Source organism: Neolamprologus brichardi, chromosome 22 (assembly GCF_056152115.1).
Source record: "Neolamprologus brichardi isolate AB-2024 chromosome 22, ASM5615211v1, whole genome shotgun sequence".
Lineage (NCBI taxonomy): Eukaryota > Metazoa > Chordata > Actinopteri > Cichliformes > Cichlidae > Neolamprologus > Neolamprologus brichardi.
The window spans coordinates 21203193-21218680 of NC_142124.1; the positions used below are offsets into that span (position 1 = coordinate 21203193).

The 15488-nt window shown below is 40.7% G+C and overlaps 3 protein-coding genes across 3 annotated transcripts; all 3 read right to left on the reverse strand.

Moving 5' to 3' along the window:
* Positions 1-73: 73 nt before the first annotated feature.
* Positions 74-8528, reverse strand: wu:fc38h03 (uncharacterized). Its single transcript, XM_087834806.1, has 18 exons — positions 8149-8528; positions 7449-7569; positions 7263-7372; positions 7030-7149; positions 6749-6793; positions 6582-6608; positions 5692-5763; positions 5528-5590; positions 5412-5438; positions 5267-5311; positions 5062-5097; positions 4903-4983; positions 4640-4736; positions 4401-4540; positions 4172-4291; positions 3809-3938; positions 3194-3296; positions 74-949 (listed from the first exon to the last, which is right to left on the reverse strand). The coding sequence occupies exons 2-18, from the start codon at positions 7549-7551 to the stop codon at positions 880-882; spliced, it is 1389 nt and encodes a 462-aa protein (XP_087690932.1). The 5' UTR covers positions 7552-7569; positions 8149-8528; the 3' UTR covers positions 74-879.
* Positions 8529-9912: 1384 nt separating this feature from the next.
* On the reverse strand, positions 9913-11002 carry LOC102789874 (cytochrome c-a-like). Its single transcript, XM_035906535.2, is given in 2 exon segments — positions 9913-10100; positions 10834-11002. Coding segments are annotated over 2 exon segments (357 nt in total).
* A 2265-nt stretch (positions 11003-13267) lies between these two features.
* On the reverse strand, positions 13268-14522 carry npvf (neuropeptide VF precursor). The gene is made up of 3 exons (XM_006788075.3): positions 14358-14522; positions 13517-13893; positions 13268-13405 (listed from the first exon to the last, which is right to left on the reverse strand). Exons 1-3 carry the CDS (start codon positions 14520-14522, stop codon positions 13336-13338), a joined length of 612 nt encoding a protein of 203 aa, XP_006788138.2. The 3' UTR covers positions 13268-13335.
* Positions 14523-15488: the final 966 nt, after the last annotated feature.

A 15488-nucleotide genomic window follows, 5' to 3' on the forward strand; every position in this document is an offset into this window, starting at 1 on the left:
GAAGTTTTCCTCTGATTGGCTGATCGTTTTTCGGCAGCCCCACCCACAGACAGTCCCCCTCACAACTTTCCTTTGGCAACATCTGAATGAATCTTTATTAGTGTACAGTGCTTCATGAAACGTACAGTCATGCAGGCAGATTATCAGCTAATTACAGTTTAATGAATGATTTGATGTATCCCCCACATGCTGCTGCAATAATCAAATATGATCCTTTTTTGGATGACATTCGTTTTTTCCCATCTCTTCCATCTGAGTTATTTGGACATTCATTTCTAAAAGGCCTCACTTTGGCTTGGATATTTACAGCATTGGTTAAAGCGGTCTGTCGTGCACTAAAAAAAACACATTTACATGCAATATGACAGCATTGCACTTCATCAATATACTGCATTTTTTTGTAATATATTGCACAGGAATAAACACACTTACACACCCCTGATTTGTATACTACAGTACATATATCTCTATATCTTTTTCATATTAAAAAGTGCTTTATAACACAGCTTATTTCTGCATTAACAGTCAGCAAGTCATAGACAACTATTTCGTATGATACAAACATGAAATCATTAAAACGTTTCCCAACAGTTCCAGTGTCCGTAACAGTGCTGCAGCCGATGAAGTGACACTATCAAAGAGCTGTTTTCTGAGGTCAATTAGAGATTACACCTCCCGTGACCTTTCGTGGCTCAGAACAGGCACAAGAGCTTCCCTTAACTACTCTTTCTCAGTCTGTCGGTTATTTATTAATTAATTAATTTTTTTTTTTTTAAGTGGTGAGACTTCAGTTGAAATCTGAAGTACAATCCCTTTGATCACATTGATCATCAAGAGGATTTGCAAAGATCCACTGAGGCTGTTTTCAAACCTCTGAATTCAGGTGAAGTACTTGCAGCCAGTAGAATCAATGAGGCATGAGTCGGTGCATTTGAGATGCCCAAAGGACCTGCAGGAGACACAAAAACTGGTTTGTAATACGTGCAATTGATGCGCTGCATTGTCTTACAGTTATCATGAGAGGACTATTTTTGGAAGATAAGCATACTGACTTATTTCTCAAAGCAGACCCACCATTAGATGAGCTCTTATATTCATACAGTAACACTTACTATACTTACAAAAACGCTCTCTCTGTATTTGTTTGTATCTTTGCAAACTAATCCTATACCAACAGAGGCCTGTTTTACAAAGCAGGATTTTGGCTTATCCTTAACTTCAGGGTTAACCCTGTGTTTTGTTTAGGTGGTTCAAAATTAATCTTTTGTCTTTTGTCCTTTTTACAGCAGCGCTGCATTTAGTGAATCCACATCAGACAACCTGGGTATGTTGAACTTTCTTCGCTGTAGAGGACCCAGGACCTGAGCAACTGAACTTGTCACCAGAGATGGGCAGTAACGCGTTGCTTGTAACGCGTTACTGTAATCTGATTACTTTTTTTCCAGGTAACGAGTAAAGTAAGGGATTACTATTGCAAAAACGGTAATTAGATTACCGTTACTTTCCCGTAGGAACGCTGTGTTACTGCGTTACTAAAACCGTGATTTTTTTGCGAGAATGTCTCATGACAGTGACGTAAGCAAGTGCAACGTTCGTGACAACAGCTGTGTGCAGATCAACAGTGGATAATATATTGAGTGCGGGGGAGAGTATGAGCGTGCAGCATTTAAAGCGTGGAAGTACTGACCTTACTTTGAGTTTGATTCCATAAAAAGTGACAAAACATTAGTGTCCGTTGTGCGTGGGAAGAAAACTTCTTTTTACAGCGAAAAAAACCCCTAAACTTCCGAGCAAGCACCGAGTGCACTACCACGTAATGGGAAACTCACAGAGAAACTCGCGGATTCTTCAACTGACCGCTGCGGCACACCTGCACAAGGGCAAACCTCTGCCTACCCTACTCCTGCTTTACAGGTGAAAATAGAGCAACAGAACCACTAGTCTTTGATGTTATTTATTTTCTGCTGTGTTTTACTTGCATCTATTTGAAAGAGTGAGTGTAAACACACACACACACAAAAAAAAAAAAAATTTATGTGCTGGAATGTGCAGAAAATAGGTTTAAATGTTAAACTAATTTCTTCCAGACAGAGAATGTTGCATATAATTTAAATTTTTTGCTTGATGCATAAAGTTAAAAGGTTAAAACTAATAAAACAAGTTTTAAAAAGGGGCTTTTCCATTTGATTACATTTTGTATGATGGATTATGTAGAAAAAGTAGAATTGGGCTGAAAGATCTATTGCTTTATCACCTATTCAGGTTGTAAATCGTGTTTTTAAAAAGTAACTAAGTAACTAAGTAATTAATTACTTTTGAAAATAAGTAATCAGTAAAGTAACAGGATTACTTTTTTGGGAAAGTAATCGGTAATTAGTTACTGATTACTTTTTTCAAGTAACTTGACCAACACTGCTTGTCACACATGTGCATTTTAGGCCTCTGAAGGTTCTTAACTATATAAGAAATTATGAGGCCATCATAGTCCATAAAAAGGAGTTAAAAAAACATGTTAAAAAACAAAAAAATCTGCATGTGAGCATCTATATGGCTCACTAATAACATTTTATGTTTTATATTTTTTAAAGTCAGGACTCACAGAAATCCTGGCCCAAATAAAGTACGGCACTGAAAACCCCAAACTGTGCTATGATATAGAAATGAGATATACTGTGTTACATCACGGGTTTGAGCATATACCAGCTGTGTACAACTTGGACAGTCTATTGCAGGGCTAACAGAGAGAGGCAGGCAACCGTTCACAATCACATTGACACCCAGGGCCAATTTAGAATTGCCAGTTAACCTAATCCATGCACGTCTCTGGACTGTGGGATGACCCAGAGTAGCTGCAGAGAACATGCAAACTCCACTGTGCTGCTCACAAAACATGTTTAAATTTCACTACGTCACCCTAACACTGATTACTACACTGCAAGAAGACAAAAGATGATGCAGTAACTAGCTCACTAGTTGCTAACACAGTACAAAATCTGAGATTGAAAACTGAAATCAACGTGAATGTGTGCCAAAAACTTCAGTTTCTCAAATGGCCATGTGAAAATGGCTCCAAATAGTCCCATATTGCAGTTTTTGACACTTTAATGGATTCCTCTTGAGTTATCTGGTCTCTGGAGCAAGTCTAAATGAATGGACACTACATTTGTGTTCTGAGAGCTGTCTGTGAACATACCCAGGGAGATAAGACTTGCAGGTTTGGTAACCAAAGTCTTTTCCATCGCACTCCTCTATTCCTTCATGCCTGTAGCCATCTCCACAGTAGGCCCACTTACAGTCTGTCACAAGGGAAAGGAGGTGAGAGGCAGCAGGAGGCAGAGGAGGGTAGGGAGAGAGAAGACATTACTAATTTCTTTGGCACTGCAGTCTGCTTCAGTAATGCCAATACAGCATTTTCTTGCTAATTTAATTGAACAGAAGCAGAGAGTAGGGAGAGGATGGCAGCAGAAAAAAGAGGGGGGTTGAGATTAATGAAAGATCAAGGAAAGGTCTCACAGTGCTTACTAGCTTTCATCCTATGCCATGTGGGATCAGACTCTGTGGTGTACTGGAGTTATGCTCTGCAGGGTACCTCATCAGCAGCAAAACCAATCTACTTTACAGTTGGAGACTTTCTTTTTTTAAAATTTAGACAAATGAAAAGCAGTTTCGTCTAAATTCACATAAGCTGGATATTTGTAAGAGATAAAGAAACATAAGCAAAGTGGGACATCTTGCATTATATGAGTTTTCAACCTCTACAGGCTATTTCTGCAGGTGTGCGAGTTAACAAAGCAAACACAGAACTCACTGAGGCAAGAATCTGTGACAATCTGGTTTCCATCATCACACTCCTCTCCGTGCTGGGCTTGCACCTTTCCATCTCCACACACGCCAACTCTGTCTGGGACTTTCTCAGTAGACTGGTATGGCTGGAAGGGCTAGAAAAATTGAAAGAACAAGCTCCAACTTCCTCTGAGTCTAGTGGTTTGCATGTAAGATATCAAAGCATTGAGGCTAAAGTTGCAGTTTATTTTCTGGAAAGCTTTTGTGTACCATCTACAAAAAAACCCCACTTTCTTCTAGCGCTTTCGGCCTCATACCGTTGCCTTCATCAGTACATATAGTCATACAGTTGACTTGCTGCTCAGTGCTGCAAATGCTTTGAAATTACCTGTATGGGCTTCCATCCATCTTTGTCGTTAAAATAAAGCATCCTCTGATCCTTCCTGAATGCTATTGCATTCTCTTGTTGTAGATGGTCCATCTCCTCCTCACTGTTTACCACAAATATCTTGTGGTGAATATGAAACACATGCACACACACACACACACACATTGATCAGTGAAAGCATGCCGATTTAAATACTCAATAACAGTATTGTGACAGGGTGTGGTTTTACCGCTGTGACTTTATTTCCACTCCGCCGCTGTGTGTAACTTCCAAAAGGAGCATTATTTGGTCCGAGAGCACCTTCACAGTTACAGTGACCCGGTGGACCAGGAAGACCCTTATCCCCCTTTTCCCCTACTAGATAGAGACCTATAAGAAACACAGAGTTTACAAAAATAAACTTGGATAACACACAAGCAGCCGGTGGGATACTGCTTCTGATTGTGTCATGTCTGTGAGCTACTATACCTGATGCAGGAGGACCAGGTGGCCCAGGGTGGCCAGTAGGACCTGGAGGTCCGGGAGGGCCCATTAATCCAGTGGCCCCAGTCTGACCCTTCAAACCCTGTGCAAATTATAAAATACCAGAAAGTAGATTACAAATCAATTATGCAACAAAAAAAAGTGATAATCAATGGGAACAGCATCAGTGAGTGTGTGTGTGAGGTAAAAGACCCCACTTCACTGGCTATATTTTCCAAAACTGTTTTAAGAACGTTTATTTTTTTCACCTGTTTGCCTCTCTTCCCCGGACGCCCAGTTGGTCCTCTCTTCCCTGATGTTCCTGGCTCTCCCTTTGGTCCTTTCTCGCCCTTTGAGAGAAGCAAAATTGAGGAATAACTGGATAAAAAGCAAATCTTTAATTTTCTTAAGTCTTTATTTACTCTTACCTTCTGTCCAAGCATCCCAGGCAAACCAATTGAACCCTGTTCAGAGACAGAATGGGAGCTTGTTGTGAGAACACTGACTTTATCATAACATGTATATGAAATACTTAACAGTAATTTATTTGGGCTCTGAAACAGCCAAACTAAGAAAAAGGTCTGAAATCATTTTAATTTTAAATTTAAAAAAAAAAAAAGGAGTGTATCAAACCTTATCGCCTTTTAGGCCTACTGGTCCAGGATCGCCTCGAACTCCCTTATAAAAAAAGAATTGGGACGAGGGAAGAAAGAGAAAATGTGTATATGACACTTTTTTAGTAAGAGCAGTTAGTTAGAGGATGTGACACAGAACTTGCCTTCTCCCCTTTGTAACCACGTAAACCCTGAAAAGACAGAGTAAGAGACAAGAGTACATCAGAGAGAGAAGACTTAATAAGAATCAAACAGGTAGTCCTGTAAACATGCCACTAACCTTTATTCCAGGTGGTCCCCTCAGTCCTGGTAATCCCATGAGTCCGGGGTCCCCTTTCTCACCCTTAGAAAAAATACAACTAGATGTATTTCTGGTGTCAGGAGTAAAAAACAAAGTGTACCCAAAAAGGTGTCTGTGCCTGGAGGGAGAGTCATGACACTTACCTTGGGCCCCTGTGGGCCAGGCCATCCTGGAAGTCCTTGTTTGCCTGGCAGCCCTGGAGCTCCAGTACGACCCTACAAAAACATCAATACCAGTAACAGTTTCTCTGCCCGCTTTAGTAAAAGTGATGTGAACACAAAAAGCTGCTCGTCTAATCTGAAACTGCACGAAGAATTTTGCTGCAAACTCATTTAGAGTCCGACCTCCAACTCAGACTTAGCTCTAGAAGCACTGCTAATTACTGGACAGGAATGAAAGCCTAATCGATCTGGGTTCTGGGCAAAAGAGCCAAACATGATAGACAACAGCCGAACATCTCCGTGACACCCGGACAAGCATTGCAGAGCTGCTGCCATGCTAAGCAATGTGCTTTCATTTAACTGCCTTTCATTAAAACCGCAGCCCGTAGAGACTCTACCGACCTGCTGTGTGTATGTGTGTGTGTGTGTGGAGTGATTTATCACGAAGAGCAAAGGCACTTAGAGTGATTAAAGTGCAGAAGTAGAGTGCTGGAGAGGCTGGATCAGCAGGACTAGAGTTTGGTACGAGAGCTACTGGAGCAAGGCCAAGGAAAAAGAAATACGGAGAGAGGAAGCCGGAGCAGAGGAGAAAAAAGGAACAGCAAAGTGAGGGGACAACTAGGGATCAAAGTTTGCTGCAGGCCGAGCATCTTCTGGGACTAAAGCAGCGGGACCCATTTAGCAGCTGCAGAGGATATTCTGAGCACATCAATAGACAAATCACATCACAGAGCTCCAGGATGCATCCAGGGGGGAGAATAGAGGCAGACAGTGGGGAAAATCCTGATCCCATTACACCAAGGACAAGATGACGAGATGGACCGGAGAGAGCTGAGGAGCACAAGATGTGCAGGAGAGGATGAGCAGCTCACCTTTAACCCTGGACGTCCAATTTCTCCCTGGAGGAGGACAAATGGAGGGGCAGGAGAAGAGCACAAGGACACACACAAACACAAATGCTTTTACAGAAAACTGCATTAGAGACACAATTCACTCACCCCCACCCCTCAAACAAAACCCTCAAAACACACACACACACCTTCTCTCCCTTTGGTCCTCTTATGCCAGGCAATCCACTATGACCCTGAAAAAAGTCACCAGATTTATATAAATCTCACATATCCCATAATGAGCATGGTACTTTTGTAGAAAAATCAATACTAAAAAGGTTTGCGCTTGTTTAACAATATGTCCACCTGCTGTCTTAGAATGGTTTTGCTGTCAGATGGATGCTCTGTGGCTAAATCAGGCTGAATTGCTTTTAGAGAATGATTTTGTGCAGAAGCCTATTTATTTATTTATTTTGAAGTAAAGCCTTACCTCTGGGCCAGACGGACCTGGAGGTCCCGGAGGTCCAGGCGGACATTCTGGTATCACAGGCTTTGGTTTTATCTGCACCTCCCCTCCGAAAACACTCGGCTCCAACAGGCTGTTGCTGTCCTTCATTCGATCAGTAAACACACAATCAGAGAGAAAGTTCTTTTTAAGTCAGTGGCCTACATCGGGCAGGTAGGGGAGGCTGTATAGAAACAGGTGTGTTTGTCAAGACGTACAGGGCCGCCCCTCTTCCAAAGCTGAGGTGGAGGAGGGAAGAGTGGTGGTGGAGGAGGTGACATGAGACAACAGGGGTCAAACCTCATTGGCTCGGCCAGGAACCTGAAGGCTGAGAGGAGAAAAGAGAGCAGTGCGCATCAGATGGAGTGGAACATGCACACACACACACACAAAGCTGGACTTACCTGAGCGGGCTGAGAGGATGCTGTCCATATAGGAGTGATGAGATGAGGCCCACGCAGGAGACAGAAGGATGAGAAAGGTAACTGCAATAATCTCCAGGTCCATGCTGCTGGATTACTTTTCCTAAAACGCACACAGGGCAGCCGGTTATACACACAGTACACTCTATTTCTGTTCCCTGAGCTTACTGCAGTAGTTGGCACCTGTCACTTTTCCTTATTCCCTTTTGAGGGTGTCACTATTTCATCACTTCAGTCCACTACGGCCTCTCTCTCTCCTTATAGCATCATAAACTTGTTGCAGCTCCACACTGCAGCAGATTTAAACACCGCTGTAATTCCAGCCATGCACCACCACTACCACCATCACCTACCCACCCTCTGTGCCAGAATTAGACAGAGGGGAGGCCACTGCTGGTCAACAATAGTAAGATTCATTCACACAAACCATTTTAACACGCTCACACTGCATGCGGTCAATGCAGGTCAATAACAGGAGGGAGAGAGAGAGAGAGAAAGAGGGTGGCTTTGCATAAAGATGCTGATAAAGGCTCACGTGTCACTCCATATCACATCGTCACTGGCGCTCACTTCTTCTTCTCGCAGCCTATTGATTAAACAGTACATGCTGTCGAAACGACACCACAGCCCTAAACCACTAATAAATATCATTCCGTGGATTTCATTTGCGCGATCTCTTTACCTTCAGCTCGAAATTGCGCTGCACTTGTTGTAGACACGCCGTCTGGCGCTCCTTTCGTCTAAATGAGATGCGCGCTGTGCAGTCCCGAGGACTGTGGCTCCTCTGACATTTGTGTAGCCAATCTGGAGAGCTAATAAATCCGATCCACTTATCGACCCGCTTCTTCACCGCCGGTCAATAACAACACAATTGCAGCTCAGAGGACGGTTTGTTTTTCTCTTGGCGCTCCTCAGAGCCCATCAGAGAGAGAAGCCACTGAGTGGAGCAGACACGGCGGTGGGACCATATACTGTTGTGTCATCTGGATCGGGTTCAGGACAGCTGGCCGCATAACGCAATTTAAGTTTGCGCGTGCCTGCACTGGCCTGGCACGTTCTGCGTCTTCAGTGGTGAGCTCTTTATTGGAGTAATGGCGCCCTCTGCTGGATACCTTTGTCCGTTTAATAAAATAAAATAAAATAAAATAAAATAAAATAAAATAAAATAAAGTTTCACTAACAGCTGATTGATCGAGCCTGTTGGTGATAATTGTTTGTAACGTGGATTTTGTCTTTATCTTTTTACCAATTAACACTTTGAATAAAATAAGACGCAATGCTGCTTCGGATACTGCAGGAAATATGTTATGTGTTAATAAAAACTTTTATTTGGATGCCAGACACGAGTAAGCAACTCGTGTCTGGCTGCACTTCATCCACCCTGCCAGATGTGAAAGCAAGCTCAAAGATTACAAAGGAAAATAGACAGCTAGACAAATAGGGCCTGGTGCAAGACACTTTACCAGCCTTGCAATCTGTTAGAGCAGGTGCTCGGTGCCTGTCTAGTAAGTGGTGGAGCGGGTGGCCAAGATTTTCCATAATGGATAGCAGATAGTTCAATGATCTCCTCACCACCACATCTTCAAAAGTGTCCAATTTGCAGTCAATCACAGAGCCAGCCTTTGTGATTAGTATATCCAGTCATTTGGTGTCACAAAAGGGCAAAATCACTGATAGTAATCAGGATGTGCAGTGATAATGAGCAGTGTGTGATGGAGGAGCCAGCAGAGGACTGCTGGAGGATAGACACCTGCTGGAAAAACTTAACTCATTTGCTCTCTCCGCTCACTTTTATCCGTCTGTAATCTTAAACCCAGAGGATTCAGGATAGCTGTTGGTAGGTTTAAATTTCACATCCAATGCACACCGTCTTCTGATTTGCAAAGTAATTTGTCCTTCAAAAATATATGCTCTATGAATATATTATTAGTCTCTCAATCTAAATTTTTGTCTGCTAGAATCCTAGTGCTGTGTGGTGAAGCCAAACATATTAAAAACAAAGCAGTGCTTCAAGAAAATAAATGGCAACCTTAAAAAATCACACCAGCTGTGTTTTTATGCAAGAATTTAATATAAGATTAACTAAACACTACAAGGTCAAAGTCAATGGTGTTTGGCAAATGTAAAATAGCATGCTAACTCAGTATAAAGAATGAGGCCTGTTAAATTAATCTAAGCACTTTACATTGTTCCTTATTCTCTTATCTTTTTAAAAAATACAACAGCAATCTATTTGTTGACCATGCTATCCATAAAAAAACAAAGAACAGAAACAAAAACAGAAATGAATTCAGTGAAAGTGAAGAGCAGCACTGTAATGATCGAAGTCTGTAACACCCAGTGGTTTGAAAAGATGATTAAAAACCTCTTACACAAAGCCTGACCAAATTGATACATCTAAGCAGAAAACACTTTTGAACAGTGAACGTTAACAGAAAACAAAGTTCTAACAATGTTCCACACAAGCATCGATCAGCAGTAGTTTATGTGCCTCATAAGCTTCTTTTAAATAGTCTATAATATCCTTTCTCTCTTTTTTCTTTCTGATGCCACTGAAGATCATCTTGGTGCCTGGAATGTACTTTTTTGGATTTTCTAGGTAAACATTCAGAGTGTCTTAACCCCATACAATATCTAAAAAAGAAAACACAATAATTAAATTAATTCTTTGAGATTAAAAAAAATTATGTCTCCACAATTCTGCCTTCTTAAGTATGTAATATGTGCGTTTAACTTGTATCACCTCATCTCAGAGCAGAGCTGTGAATCAGAGAAGAATGCTGGCTACTGTGCTACCTGTTCAGGCCTGCTGCTCTGGCCATCAGGTATGGGAAACATATCCTTTCTTAATATTATAGCAGAAATATACACACTACTGAGCACTGCAAGGGGAAACTCCCATAAATTCCAGTACAGAAGAGTTAAAATGCAGATTACAATTCACATTCAAAGCTCTACTGAAATTTATACGATTATGAAGGTTTGTTCTGTCAGGATGTTGAATATGAAAACGAGGAAGACTGCGGAGGAGATTTGTGGATGTAGTGAGGACATGCAGGGGGATGGCATAAATGAAAAGGATGCTGAGGGATAGAATGAGATGGAGGCAGATGATTTACTGTAGCGACCCCTAAAGGGAGCAGCTGAAAGATGAAGAAATAGTTCTTAGAGGATAGATTGATTATGATTGACTTTTTCACAGAAGAAGCTAGTACTGGCTTATTCACTCCGCTTTGATTTTCCACCAATCTGATTTGCATCTTTTCATATAAAAAAGACTCTGACACAAAGCTTCACAAAGCTGAGATGCATGGAGATCAATCAATCTGTCAGTCTAACCAAGATGAGTTCTGCACAGCAATGGTACCTGTATCAATGTTGGCCTGTGTATAGGAGTAGCCAGGTGCTTGCCCTGTCTGCCTTCCAAACAGTCCCCACAGGTTGGGCCCCACCTTGTGGCACTCCCCCTTTCCCACTGTGCGGCACTGGGAGCATTTCTGCACAAACACTTTCTTTCCTTTCTTGACACCCCCCATCACCAGTGGCTGGGAGGAGACACAAGCGAAGTGTGCAACCTGGAATGAGTCACACCCAAACTAGTAACATGTGAAGCAAGTGGAAATATACTACACAAATATTTACATATAACAGTAGCCCAGAGTCAAAAAATTACTCACCAACTTCCAGGCTGTTCATGCACAAGTTATGAAATGTGGATCAAGATGTTCTGGGAACAAAAACATGTAAAACAACAACAACAACAAAACAAGTTAAAAAAAAAAAAAAAATCTAAAATAGTTTATTTAACAGGAAGAGTGACTCGCTTTTGCTAAAAAGTCAAAGTGAGAAAAGATTTATGCCATCATTTATCCCCCCAAAAAACACATAAAAAAGAAACAAATGAACAGTTAACAAACAAAAGGGAAAACTTGCAGATATTGGACTGTGGCTGAAATACCTCTGGACAGAAGTTCAGTGTTTAGCTTCAACTTCAGCGTTGCGCCGGATAGTTTGAAGCTCAGAAAGTAAGATCTCAAATTTATAATGGGGGTGGTTGAGTACGCAGTGGTTCAGTAGGACATTCATTCGGTACAATGATTGGCCACTAGAGGGAGACCAACACACAGCCAAGGTGGTCACATTTTCCCTCAGTCTGGAGTAACAAAACCAGTGTCACCATTTTCAGAATCATTCCAGTGAATCAAGAAAGGTGTGAATGTATTTTTAACCGGTGGATGACATAAAGAGTTTTATCTAACAAAGCGATAGTGCCCGTAGTACAGGATGCACAGTACTAAGGAAACAGTGGGAGTGTGGGAGTTTTCTGTGTGCTTAATGTTTTGTGTGTTAACTTCCCTGCTTTACTCTGTAATACTAACAGTAATGCAATGCAATTGTCTGCTCGGACTTAAGAAATGACATTAATTGAATAAAGATTTTAAAGAAACACAACTGCCTTGCTTTAATGTGGACTTCCTTCCCTATAAGCCTTCTGTTTTGTAAGATAACTCTTTAAAGTGTTAGAGATAGACTTACAAAGTATAAATTTTCCTTTTGATAAACACCTCTATTAAATCTATTTTTACAGTGATCCCCACTTGCAATTTGAAGGTTCGTCTGCAGGTTAAAATGCATTTGTCACCATTATGCAACCATAATGGATTTATAAACACAGCTCCTTATTTTCATCTGTTAAAAACCACACTGTCCAGGCCAGCCAACAGATTTTTTTATTTGTTGTGTTATCCAGCTAAGGCTCTAATGCAAAGGGTGTAAAACTGGCTCCAGGATAGCCATACTTTATTTAATGCTATTGCAAATTATGTATATTTACTCTTTCAAGTATTTTCTATTTCACATCTGCATCTACAACCAGCTTAGAAAGCAGTTAACCCCACACATACACTGAATCCAGAGGAAAACCCAACAAAGCCCCCGAGAAGGTTTGAATTCTTGCAGTGAGGTGACAGCGCTAACCTCCACATCAACCTAGCCACTGATATACGAAACACTGAATACAAAATGTCAGAAAGATTTTTTTAAAACTATCTCATGATATTGCACCAATCACCAGTATTCTAACCTCTTTGGCCGTCGAAACAGTATATATTACCCTAATATACCCCCACTACTGACAGAGTATGCACATATATAGTTGGTGGTTTCCAGGACACGAGGAGTTTATTTACACGCCACTATAGGAAGACAAGGAAGCATCTTTATTAAATATATATTTACTAGAATTATTATGAAAAAAGTGAATTACTTTTCAAACTAGAGGCTGAGCAGAAAGATCACAGTGGCCACTTTGATTGGGTTTTTGTCTCCCCCTTGTGGTTAATCACTGAACTGCAGGTTCACATGCCGTAAAGTTGCTCCTGTATTGGCAGGGTTTCAGTGGATGCCGGGTGCTAACATAGTTAACTGCAAGGTTAAAAAAAATTTCAACAATAAAATGATTTCTCCAAAGAAGTACTGATGAAAACAAGTTAAACAATGTCTGAGATAATCACAGCATTAGCTGGAGGAATGGACCACCATCACAGGATATTAATGTTTGTGTAAATCAGTTTTATTCCCAATGGCACAGCCCACTGACACTCCTTTGGATCAGGACGGAACAGTTTGTGATTGCAGGGCTGAGGTTTAAACATTGCTCATGCTGTGCAAAGTCAAGACAGATGTAAGAGAAAAATTTCTGTAACTCAGTATGAAATATGAAAATTTGCTTTACATCACAATATGTGTAACTTTATTTAAAGAGACATACAAGATTTTCCTCAAATGTTTCACTTTAAGCACTTGTCTATACAGTAAAATAAATAAATGTTGATATTTACACCCTACAGAGCCCTATAGACAAAAATCACTATTTACTCTTTTTTTCTTCCAGCTCTGTTTCTTCATCTGAGGTAGTTGTTGAATCAAAGTTTTCAGCCCTGTAAGAACAAAGCACACTGTTTGCAAATGCACAATGGGACACCCATCCCTTCTCAGGAGTGCACCCGAGGTTGAAGATAGATAAACCATTAAGAACATCATTTACCTACCAGTGCAAACCAGTGTTTAATAACTGTTCACTGGCAACAGTCCTTAGAAGCTTCCAGTAGGGACTATTCCTCTCAAATCTTTGAGACAGCACTTGGTTCGGTGCTCGTCTGATGCTCGGGCACTCTGCACACACTCGAATTGCCTCCCAGGATCTTCCAAACCTCTGGGGCAGGTTGGGAGAGGAGTTTGGTGTCTTTTCATCACTGGGATCACTCTGTCTCCCAAAGCGCAACGGCATGTTGGCGTGCTGGTGGAGGGGTTTGACAGTGGGCGGATAGAACCTGACGATGGTCGGGAGGCTGAATTTGCTGGTGGTGGGAGCAACGTGTATATTGAAGCTCTCGAGATCTAAGCTCCTGTGGATTTCATTTTTAGTCTAGAAACAAGAGATCAGATGAAATATAATACACATTATGCACTGTTTCTGTTGTTTTGCAAGCCAAACATTTGCTGGTTCACTACTGGGTCAAGGGCATTTTTTTTCCCACATCCATTAAAAAAATTTTTTTCTGTTCACAGCAAAAGCAATCATTAGTTGGCACCATAGGTTATGCTCATACCCCATACTTTTCTGCAAAAAAAGTGAAACAATGTCTGCAAAAGCTAATTTTGGAGAGCCCAAGATTATCTATTTGAGTTGCCTTTTTTAAAATCTCCTCAGCTATTCATTTAACAATCTTGTACATCAGCTAAAATTACCACATGGTTACATTTTTAAGCTCAAGAAATTGAAGATTATTTGAGGTTTTCACACTTTAACCAATTTCTGAAATGTTAAATCAGTTCACAAAACATGTTTTACTCATTTACTAACAAGTTATGGGTCTAATTATTTCTTACCTCTTGGTGCGGCTGTTTCCTCACAGAATATGTGCCGTCATTGCTGCTGAGCAAGTTTTTACCGCTGCGGACTGATTTCCCAAAGACGTGTACATCAGACCCTCCAAGACCCCGCAGCATCAGGAGCACAGACAGTATCATTGTTACCAACATATTAACAACCATATTTCACAACTTCTCTGAGCAGCCTTAGGACACATGGTTACCACAGTGTCTGCAGGTATTAAAGGTCCCTGAAAGCATGCGTCACTGGCGGTGTGTGATGAAGACAGTCAAACACATGCACATACATCTTCAGCCGAATTTAACAGGAGGAAATTCCTGACCCTACTAATTATCCTTCTCTGAAGGATATGTTTGAGGAGGTATGTATGTCCTAATTAGGCTGCTGAATGAACCAGTCAGCGTGTTTTCGGTTTAGTTTTGTTGAAAGCAGGAAGTTGACAGGAAGCAAAAACAGGTGTTCAACAAAGATACCAAATGGCCCGATTCATTTTTTAGCATCACAATTTGATTTACAGTGAGCCAGAACAAAACATTCCAAAAAATTACCCCAGTAAAGGCAGGGCACTGTTTTAAAATAAAAGTGTTTATTAGTTTTTGCAAGGATTTCTTGTAAGTTTTCTTTACAGTGTAACTAAAATGTTTACATTTACATGCATGTAAATAACCATGTATGAAACGACGGCCTGAGAAAAATAAGAGCAATTATAATTTTATTCAAGTTATTCAAATTTCAGTTAGTCTGAATTATGATATTAAATTATTCTATATGTTTTTTTTAAAAATGTGATATTTATAAGAAACACCTTGGTCTACGCATCTACAAACGCAGTTCTGACGTAGCTGGGATGCTGTGTAATATGTCCAAAAAATAAAAAATAAAAAAAATAAAAAACCAAGCCAAAACAAAACAAAACAAGAAGCAGAAAAAAACATGCAATAACTTGCAAATCTCATAAAGACATATTTTAAAATATATAAAAGGTTGAAAGTGAAAAAGTGTACCGTTTTAAGAAAACAATCAAGTCATTTTGAATTTAATAGCTGCAGCAGTTCTTGAAAGCACTGGGACAGGGCCATATTTCCCACTGTGTAGCATCCCAGTCCATGAACGGGACCAGCTGCTGC